This window comes from Cynara cardunculus (assembly GCF_001531365.2).
Source record: "Cynara cardunculus var. scolymus isolate 2C chromosome LG 1, CcrdV1, whole genome shotgun sequence".
In the NCBI taxonomy this organism is placed as follows: Eukaryota; Viridiplantae; Streptophyta; class Magnoliopsida; order Asterales; family Asteraceae; genus Cynara; species Cynara cardunculus.
In genome coordinates, this window is record NC_037528.1 from 9,939,091 (window position 1) to 9,949,270 (window position 10,180).

Genomic DNA, 10,180 nt, shown 5'->3' on the forward strand with positions numbered 1-10,180 from the left:
CTCCTCTCTTCTCTCTGCGGCCACCGTCCTCCGGTGATACTACAATGGTATCACAATGCATCATATATGTGTTTGGGTATCACATTGATGTCGTTTGTGTGGTCGATCGAAGATGTAACACTGTGGTATCACTATGCATCTTATATATGATTAGGTATCACAATGTATCTTTTGTTTAACAGAGTTAATATTTTTATATATCACAGTGGTATCATAGTGGTATCACCGGAGGACGGTGGCCGGAGGCCGGAGAACGGTGGCCGGAGAGAGGAGAGGAGAGAGGATAGTTTTAAAATACCAAAAATATCCTTACATTAAGATTTTAATTTAAAATTACCAAATTTATAAATTTCCTAATTTATCTATTGATTTGTGGTTAATATTGGTTCTCACAGTTACCACAAACAACTCAGTTCTCCCTTGAATAGGCCCCTATATATATAAAAATGGGGGAGGGGAAATAGAGGGTTATAGGTCCTCTAAAGGGTTGTTTGGTTGGTTTTTCATTACTCTTTTATGAATAAAATTATATATGTTAATTAATCTGTCGGTATAGATTGAAAATAATTTTGTTTCGGAAAGTTTTTTCATAGATGGAAGGAGCATGTTTGGAAAACTGGGTTTTCTACATAAAGCTCATCTCTAAAAGCTTAACGAATAAACCACTTTCTATATCATTAAGCCATAACCAAACAATTATACATAGCTAACCGAGTAACCTGCGATTCCCATTAAGCTCATTAAGCTGCTAACAAACTAACACACACCACCTAAGCCTTGTAGACAATAGAGGGTACACCAATACTTCTTGAACTTTCAAAGTCTTCATTACACAACCAAAATGTAGAGCAAAAGCTATCTTTATGCAGGATAAACACATGCTCAAACTCTATCTACTTATTAACCCTTCACTCCCACCATTTCCACTCTTTCTTTGGTCCCTTCCCCATGAATACTACATACAACATTATACACAAAGATTTGAATCCATACCAAAAAAATATATCAAAACCTCCATCTTCATCTCTCTCTCTTTTTTCTGCAAAAGCCGCTAAACCGTCATCATAAACCGACCCGAAAAGGGTTTCATTTAGTATCGACATAATAAGTTCATGGGTTTACCTTCAAACGAATAAACAAAACACGACACCAAGAACGAGTCCCCGAAAACCGCTGTCAAAACGTGTGGTTCGTATTAATCTTGATGCATCCACCCCACTTGTTGCATTGGTCGAGTTCACCACCGTGTTCGTTCTATTGCTTATGATCTTACTGCACCACGTTCAAACGGCGTCAAGATGAATCTTTGGGTTGTTATGTTAAAGAAAGGTCGAATCTTGGAACGAACAATGGAAGTCTATGAAAGAGAAATTGATTTGTCGAATCTTGGGCTATGTTCGACAAACTTGCTGTTGGTTGATAAACTAGTCATGTTTGGTAAAAACAGGCTAAAAAGCTAGATGAACAATGTAAAATGACTTAAAATGAAAATATAAAGAGCATAACTGGAAAAAGTGAGAAAAAATTAACTCAATAAGCTATTTCAAGTAGCTTTTTAAAAAGCTAGCTTATATAACTTCCCAAACAAGACTTCTTCAAGAAACCAGTCACGTTTAGTAAAAACTAATTGATAAGCTAGATGACAATATAAAATGACCCAAAAAGAAAATATAAAGGGTATTTATGTAAAACATAAGGGGCATACTCAGGAAAAAAAAACCCAATATACGAAATAGCTTTTTACAAAGTTAACTTATATAACTTACCAAACGAGGCTTTTTCAAGAAACTAGTCATGTTTGTTAAGAACTAGCTGATAAGCTAGATGACAACGTAAAATGAATAAACGACATATATGTAATACAAGGGGCATAATTGGAAAAAGGTAAATAAAAAACCCCAATAAGCCATCTGAAGCAGCTTTTCAAACCTATAACAGGTATTTATGCAAAATATACAGGGCAAGATTACTCCTTTATCGCTCTAAAGATCATGTCTTCGACGCTTCCAAGTCTTTGCTAAACGGGCAAAAGATCTACTCTAAGAAAATACCCAATTTACCCTTTGCTTACGTTTCCGTAAAACAACGATTAACTACTCAAATCTTGCTAAAAAACAACATTATTCTTGCAAGTTTCAATAATAGATTTGGGGAAATGAGAAATGGGACAAATAAAGGTACAAAAAGATGGCAGAAAATGTAGCTAACCTTCCTGGAAAGATACAGACCCCGTGACCTGCAATGGGTACACACACCAAAGCAAAAAACCAAGTTAAATGAAGCATTTTGTACACATACAAAACCAATGGGTCCCTTCATATGGTGTCTATTTTCATTTCAGTTTTCTAAAAGTAATTTGAATGTACCTAAAAGGGCATACTTTATAGAGAATAGAAGATCCAATTTTGGATCTTGTTTCCCCTTCTCCGACTAAATCAAACGAACCCGGTGAATCCCATGCGGGGGGCAGGATGTACGCAGATCTTTCCCCTTTCCCTTTTCCCTTTTCCGTTTGGTATGCGGACACGGCTGGATGTGACTATAGGTAGGTGGGTGAAGGAATTCTAAAAGGTTTTAGAGTTTTAATCTGACAAGGGTAATTTAGTAATTTACCAACCTTGTATGCAGACATGACTGGACATAGGGGCGGACCCATTATGGTGCATAGAGTGGCACGGGTGGAAAAACTTTAGGGTCGTGAAAAGTGTCACCATATTATTTTGTCGGGTGGAACTGTGTATTCTTTGAAACTAGGATAATAACACAAGTTTCTCTTGGTAGAGTTGGTTTGCATGTTCTTTTCTTCCTTTTCTAGGTGCGGGTTTGAATCCCGTTTGTATCATTTTATTAGTTTTTAGTTTTTAATTTCAGATTTATTATGTTTCGGAAATTTTTTGGGATAAAAGACCCGAACGTAGTACCTCCCGTACAAAAAGCAAGAAACTAACCAACAAACCAATGATGATTTTATAAATAAAAGAATCCATACCTTTGTTTTTTATAGTCAAATGGTGCCACCACTTAAAAAAAATTCTAGATCCGCCTCTAACCAAACAGGCCAGCGAGAATGAGGTAGGTGGGTGAAAGAATTCTGGAAGGTTTTAAAGTTTTGATTTGACATGGGTAATTTAGTAATTTACCATTTTTGTCCCACTCAAGTCCAGTAATGTCTCAGTCTAATGGGACAGAAAAAATGCATTCCAACTCTAATTGGTAGTGTAGTTCTTTACAATAAAGAACTATTTTTTCAGGGGTAAAACGGTCATACGAGAAAAATGTACAACTTCCATTGCATGATTGATCACATGAACAACCGTTTTACGGGCTGCATACATCTCACCTGACAGACTCTACTTTCGAGTGAAATACACTGAGTCCATTTGATTTGGGTTTTTTTCAATGCATTATTGTAAATCTATGGCTTCAACTACTATCACTCCATCAGTCAGAAAAAGAGGACAAGTGTGTGTTTTTATGTCTTATAAGTGGACAACACTGCAAACACCCACTCATAAGTGTTTTTCCACAGTAGTAGCATCCTATGAATCATAAGAAGCATGTTTTTAACTGGGAGGGGCATGTTTGTAAAAAACTTGGTTTTCTGCATAAAGCTCCCCCCCTAGAAGCTTACTGAATAAGCCACTTTCTATGTCATTAAGCCACTACCAAATAGTAATGTGTAGTTGACTGAATAAGTTGTGACTTGTGAGTCCCATTAAGCTGCCAACAATCAGACCCTCAGACATATTTTAAACATATTTGATGTCCTATAAAGCAATCTACTAAGACATTTAGACACATTTGACGTCCTATAAAGCAGTCTATTAAGACATTTAGACATATCTAACGTCCTCTAAGAGCTGAATTTGTGCAGAATGAAAGGAAGTACTTACTTGGATCAGTGGTGGTAATCATGGCCACACCTTTGAAATCACAAGAACCAGCAGCCCTTCCTTCTTTTTCATAATAACTATCAAATGCATAAGAAGCATGATTCTTGACATTATTTGGTGAATAACAAGTCTCCCCTGGTTGAATCTCTGAACAATTTGCTCTTCCTGGTCCACAAGCCCAATCCAAAGCTGTTTGTAATGTTTTACCATCAACTCCTTCCATTGCCACACAAAAAGTCTGATTCGTAGTATCGTTCGCCAAAAATTCACCACTTCCCGACACATGAAGCAAGTAAACCGGCGTTGAATTCGCGTGAAAAAGTCCCCAATTCGCCTCGGAAACCGGCGGTGACCTCAAATCCTCATTAAACAATTCATAAATGTAAACACTAGAAGTGACCTCAGGATGATATGGGGTTCCACTTCTGTCGAAAATATGACGAATCAAGTTGGAATTATATGTATCTGCGTTGTCAATCGTTGCATACGTCTCTTTTGAATCCCCCTTTGAAGGCCAACCGGTTTCGGTAACAAGAACCAGAACATCGGAAACGTTCAAGTTCTTCATTGAAGAGTAGGCGGAATCAATCATGGCATCAAGAACATTTGTGTAATGCAACAAAGTGTTGGGATCAACCATTTCTTTCGAAGGCGTTAATGGCTTAAATAGCGAATTATCAAGAGGAACCACCCCTTTGTTCTGCATAAACACATAGTAAGGGTATAGATTCATCATTAATGGCGAATTGGTCCTCGAAAGAAACCGAAGAAGTTGAGCTAAAACGGGCGAAAGGGTTTGGTTAAAATAGGCTTGTGAAGGTGGGAATGGATCAAGAATGATGTTGGAAGCATGTGGGGTTGAAATCTTGATTTGGGTATGCAAATTTGCAGCTACTAAAGCACTGTAAAGTGCTTCAATGGCTGCCATTAACATGGAAGATAACGAAGGGACGGTTGTTAACACCTCATCACCAACAGCCACGGCGGTGATGAGGGTATCGGGGTAAAATGCAGCCACATTCCGGTTGATCCAGTTGGCGGCGGTGGTGTTGGATGACCCGATTCCAAGGATTTGGTTGTTCGGTACTGAGATTATGACCCGAATCTTGGTTTTCGATAGGGCTTTGAGGATATCCGGGTCGGAATCATAAATTCGGACATGGGTAACCTTTTGTTGTTGCAAAAATGAAACTAATTTTGTTGGGGGGAGCAAGTTTGATACATCTGTACCTATGTTAACTCCCACATAGGGTTCATCTTTAGCTTGTTGGGCATTAATCTCTGCAAGTAAATAAGAAAAATGGCATTAGGGTTTCAAAGATTTCATAATTTCTTCAACAAAAATGGAGTCTTTTTCAAGTGGGTTTCTTGAATTTGTGTCCAAAAGGTCAAAAAATGGCAAATTTGAAGTGGGGTTTGCGAATTTGAGTGCAAAAAAGGGGTTTCTTGATGTGGGTTTCTGAGAATTTATGATCTTTTCAGCAGAATATGCATTGGTTGAAAATGTTTATGGGAAATTTGAGTTGTGTACCTGGAAATGCAGCAAAGAAGATGAGAAAGAGAGCAATGAGTTCAAGAACCGCCATTAAAGAGAAGCTTGAGCTCTGCAAGTTTCATGTTCTTCTACCTGTGGCAGTTGAACAAGAAGAGAGATTGCATAGCATCAACTTTGGGCAATAAATCATTGACAAACTTCCAAATAAGAAAAATGGCATTAGGGTTTCATAAATTTCATAGCTTCTTCAACAAAAAAGGGGTCTTTTTCAAGTGGGTTTCTTGAATTTGTGTCCAAAAGGTCAAAAAATGGCAATTTTGAAGTATGGTTTGTGAATTTGAGTGCCAAAATGGGGTTTCTTGATGTGGGTTTCTGAGATTTCTAAGCAGAAAATGGATAGATTGAACTAGGTTTTCTGAGATTTCTCACTATGTTCATGGAAAACTTAAGTTCTGTACCTGGAAATGCAGCAAAGAAGATGAAAAAGAGAGAAAAGAGCTCAAGAACCGCCATTAAAGAGAAGCTTGAGCTCTGCAACTTTCATGTTCTTCTATCTTTGACAGTTGAAGAAGAAGAGGTTGCATCGTAAGAAATCTTTGAGAAAAATTTGTAGTAGGTTTGACTAGTGAGATCTCTAGAGAGTAATTGAAGAACATTGGATTTGGTAAGTAAATGACTATTATACCCTCGATGGCAATGACATTGGGTACCCACTTTTGTTGGAGTTTTGGCCTTTGCACTTTTGAATTTGATTCCTCCCTTTGCCAAAGATTTCTTGAACTTATTTGTGTAAAAGTAATGGGGACTTTAATGGTGGTTCTAATTATATGGTTTAATGCTTTTGTGTCTTGTAATAGATATAGATTCTCTTTAGAGTGAATTACGTTTTTAGTCCCTATAGTTTGTTGAAATTTTCTATTTTCATCCTTGTAATAGAACAGTGACGGATACAAGATTTTTGTCGAACATATGCATCTTTGAAGTGGATTAATGTCCCACAATCGTCAGGTGTGTTTTAAACCGAATTCAATTGTTTCAAAGATTTTTAAGTTTTTTGGTTGATTCTAATAAACTTCTTCAGCTTTTTTTAGTTAACTTTAAGGGTCCTTTCGGGTTTTCAATAGATTACAAGGGATGTTTTTCGGGTTTTAAGTTGATATTTCTTGTATTTTTAGTGTCTTTAATTAGGGGTGTTCAAAAACCCGACTAACCCGATCAACTTAACCCAACCAAACGTGAAATAATTCAATCCGAAGCAACCTGATGTTTTGTCGAGTTGTAAAATTTTTAATCTGTAGGTATTGGGTTGATATTATTTGAATCCAACTCAACTTGATGAACCTGATATCCTTTTATTTGTTGGATTTAATATGATTGTTGAATTTCTATTAATATATACACTAGACAATTACAACATGTATGCTCTTCATATACACATTTTTTCAATCTATTCACATATCTATATAACTCATTCGTATATATGTTCAGTAACTGTGAACATATATATGTAAATTGAGAAAATTAACTAAATGTAATATACGTAAGAAATATGAATAAATTGTATCAAATGGTTGATGATGAAAAAGAAATTATGAGTAGAAAAATAACATATTTTAGGCTAGAAGAATATTTTAACGTAGTGTCAAAGTATCAACTTGACTAACCCAACCAACCCATACGGGTTGGGTTGGGTTGGGTTGCACTTTGGTTTGGTTTAGGTTAAGATTTTTCAAACCGCAAACATTGAATTAGGTTGTTCAAATGTTTTCGACCCGATCAAACCAACCCATAAACACCCCTATCCTTAATGATTTTTGATTTTTAATACAACATATTATATTAATTTTTATATTGTTTTATTTATTACTATTTATATAGGTGTAACAAAACTTCCAAAAAGATTCGTAGAACTTTACCTTGGAAAAAGCAAGCTTATATACAAGCCACTCAAGTTTTAAGAAAGTAATTTAAAACCAGTATCGAGTTCGAGCTCAAACACTAAACACATCCATTAACGCCGTCAACGTAAGTTGATCATTTAATTTATAACCGTTAAATCCTACAAAAACCAAACTTAATTCCGACCAAAAACGGGACTACCAACAACGAAACTATACGAGCATTATACATCCACCAAAGCCAAAAACGAGCTTAAATCATCTAAGAGCGTTAATGAATCCCATCAACGACTCAACGTCTCTCTTCTCAGACTGGTACTTGATCGGTCGAGACGCGTGTTTTGGGAAGAAAAGGATGGTCGGAAAGCTCCCGAGCTGCAATTCTTGTTTTGCATACGCCTTTTGGTCACCATCCGCCTGAAACTTCCCGACCTTCACGCCACTTCCAGCTAACTTATCAGCCAATTCATTATACGATGCTTCCATTGCCTGCAACACACACACACACCCCCCACAAGTAAGCAATCATTGTGTAATTGATCGACTATTTTGTGCTAATTTGAAAGAAAAAAAAGTGTCATTTTGTGACCGAAAAGATCCATGTACCTGACAGAAGGGGCACCATGGTGCATAGAGAACCACCATCCATGGCTCTTTCCTATCTTCCATCTTGACCAGATTTTCGATTCCAGGCCGAGTCAAATTCACGATGTTTTGGCTCTCGAAGATATCGGAGTTTGCTGAACTCGAATTTCCGTTAGCGGCTCCATTTCCATTAACGCTTTCCTCCTTGAGGTTTCCTTTATGCAGCCCACATTCTTTAGCTTTAGCATCCTCCCACCACCACCTTCCTTCACGCTCGTGTTGACCGGGCAAGACCGACCTGGTGCAAGGCTCGCACCCTATGGACACGTACCCCTGAGCGTGCAACGAGTTAACCGGCACGTCCATGGTCCGGAGGAAGTTCCATATATCGTTTCCGGCTACATTAGCCACAGGGTTCCACTTCACCAAGCTTCCCGAACCACCATCCATCCCTTCAAAAACTGGATCGACCTGAACCACCGGAACTTCGGACCGAGTCCCGGGCGACTGGTCCTTTCTTTGACCCGTGATCCAGGCTCGTAAACCCTTCAATGCCCGCCTCAAAGGTCGAACCTTTCTTACACGGCAGCATTCTTGATGACCATCTTCATAAAACGAGAACAGGCCTTTGGTTCTCACCAAGGCCTGAACTTCTACGGCATCCGGGAACATGTACTCGATGTGGATGCCGTAGTGCTTTTCCACAGTGTCAAAGAACTTATACGTTTCGGGGTTTAACCGACCGGTGTCGAGACTGAAAACCCTAAACGGACGTCCGGTGAGGTGGGCATACTCAATCAAAGCAACATCCTCAGCACCACTGGAAATCAAGAAAATGATAATGGGATGTTAAAGATTCAATCTTGCATGCATTAGATACTTGTAAACTATGCATAAACAACTTGTACGATGGGATTATTACCTGAAAGCAATAGCAATATCATTCCCATATTTTTCAAGGGCTTTATCCATGATTTCAAGTGGAGAAGCTTTTTCAAGATTCTTGGCCAATTTCTCAATGTCCTCGATCCCTACAGCTTTCTCCACATCTGTATACACAAAGGGCATTCTGGTCAATTCACACATCCTCCATTGTTCATTCAATATGGGAATTCTCTCAGCTAAATTTACCAGCTATACTATACATCCTCAAATCATTCAATCATATATAATCAACCAACACAAAGGGCATTTCGGTCCTTTCACACATCCTCCATTGTTGATTCTACATGGAATTCTCCCAAAGCTAAATTTACCAGTTATACATCCTCGAATCATTTATGTATATATATAAAATCAACCAACACATAGGGCATTTTGGTCAATTCAGACATTCTCCATTGTTGATTCAACATGGGCATTCTCCCAAAGCTAAAATTTACCAGTTTTAATCCTCAAATCATTCAATTCAACCACTGGAATTGAACTAAAATGCAAAAGCATGATTCCCCTTTAAAAAAACATAATCAATTCCATGAAAGAAGATCAAATTGGAGATCAAAAGGGCAAATTTTAAACTTCACATTTGATATAAAATTACAAAATTCCAATAAAACTTGGTGATTATTTCTATCAAAATCCATACTAATTTTGACAAAAGGGGGAGTATTGTTCCTATTGATTAGCAAATTTCACCAATTAGTCCTAATTACTTGATTAATATTAAGAACCCTAGATGAAGAAGAAAATATACCAGGAGCAAAAATGGTGGCAGCAGAGGGAACGATTGAATCGTTCCTCTTAGGTTCAGCATTCAAAGGCTTAACCGCAATAGATCGTTTCAGCGATAAACTCAAAGCCGCCGGCGATGAATTAAACCGATCTGACGGTTGAAAATTACTAGAACTGAACTGAACCCCTGCAACACAAATTCAAATCCATCATCAAAAAAATCCCAAATTCAAAACAACCCACAAAAATTAACCGATAGAAACAGTAAATTAATAATTAAGATCGATGAATTCACCTTGTTCTTTGCGAGAATTAGAAGAAAAGGCGATTGAAGTAGAAGAAGAAGAAGCAGTCACAGCCAACGCCATTGAAGAAGGTAATCAAGCTAATCGAAATCGATTGAAATCTGTGAAATTGATGATGAAAAGGGTGAAGAAGGGGGGAAATCTATATATAAGCAGAGAAGAAAACGGATTATCGAAGGTGAAGGGCGGCCTTTGAGGTTCATTGAATCTGGACGTTTTCTTGATTTCGTGTGTGTGTGTTTTTCTTACAGAAAAACCACGCACTAAACGGTGTGACATGTCAATATCTAACGGTGGTTGAGGGTCAAACTTTTGACCTTAGCTAACGGCTTA

General features: G+C 37.7%; 2 protein-coding genes across 3 annotated transcripts; both read right to left on the reverse strand.

The window, feature by feature from the left end:
* Positions 1-796: 796 nt before the first annotated feature.
* On the reverse strand, positions 797-5,940 carry LOC112524349 (glucan endo-1,3-beta-glucosidase 1). Of its 2 annotated transcripts, XM_025134136.1 has the most exons (6): positions 5,847-5,940; positions 5,425-5,520; positions 3,894-5,174; positions 2,209-2,236; positions 1,123-1,272; positions 797-1,039 (listed from the first exon to the last, which is right to left on the reverse strand). In XM_025134136.1, exons 2-5 carry the CDS (start codon positions 5,477-5,479, stop codon positions 1,125-1,127), a joined length of 1,512 nt encoding a protein of 503 aa, XP_024989904.1. In that variant the 5' UTR covers positions 5,480-5,520; positions 5,847-5,940; the 3' UTR covers positions 797-1,039; positions 1,123-1,124. The 2 variants fall into 2 exon arrangements, with proteins under 2 accessions (XP_024989904.1, XP_024989912.1); XM_025134144.1 differs by lacking the exon at positions 5,847-5,940 and having other exon boundaries at positions 5,425-5,757.
* A 1,406-nt stretch (positions 5,941-7,346) lies between these two features.
* Positions 7,347-9,926, reverse strand: LOC112525036 (5'-adenylylsulfate reductase 1, chloroplastic-like). The gene is made up of 5 exons (XM_025134980.1): positions 9,838-9,926; positions 9,565-9,729; positions 8,794-8,920; positions 7,893-8,691; positions 7,347-7,775 (listed from the first exon to the last, which is right to left on the reverse strand). The coding sequence occupies exons 1-5, from the start codon at positions 9,908-9,910 to the stop codon at positions 7,545-7,547; spliced, it is 1,395 nt and encodes a 464-aa protein (XP_024990748.1). The 5' UTR covers positions 9,911-9,926; the 3' UTR covers positions 7,347-7,544.
* Between the last annotated feature and the right edge of the window lie 254 nt (positions 9,927-10,180).

Coding starts and splice junctions, on each gene's coding strand:
- LOC112524349 (XM_025134136.1), bottom strand. CDS start 5,479: ATGGCGGTTCTTGAACTCATTGCTCTCTTTCTCATCTTCTTTGCTGCA. Junction 5,175..5,424: donor CTTCTTTGCTGCATTTCCAG/GTACACAACTCA, acceptor ATTTACTTGCAG/AGATTAATGCCCAACAAGCT. Junction 2,237..3,893: donor GATTACCACCACTGATCCAA/GTAAGTACTTCC, acceptor TACCCATTGCAG/GTCACGGGGTCTGTATCTTT.
- LOC112525036 (XM_025134980.1), bottom strand. CDS start 9,910: ATGGCGTTGGCTGTGACTGCTTCTTCTTCTTCTACTTCAATCGCCTTT. Junction 8,921..9,564: donor TGCCACCATTTTTGCTCCTG/GTATATTTTCTT, acceptor TTGTGTATACAG/ATGTGGAGAAAGCTGTAGGG. Junction 7,776..7,892: donor CATGGTGCCCCTTCTGTCAG/GTACATGGATCT, acceptor TGTGTGTTGCAG/GCAATGGAAGCATCGTATAA.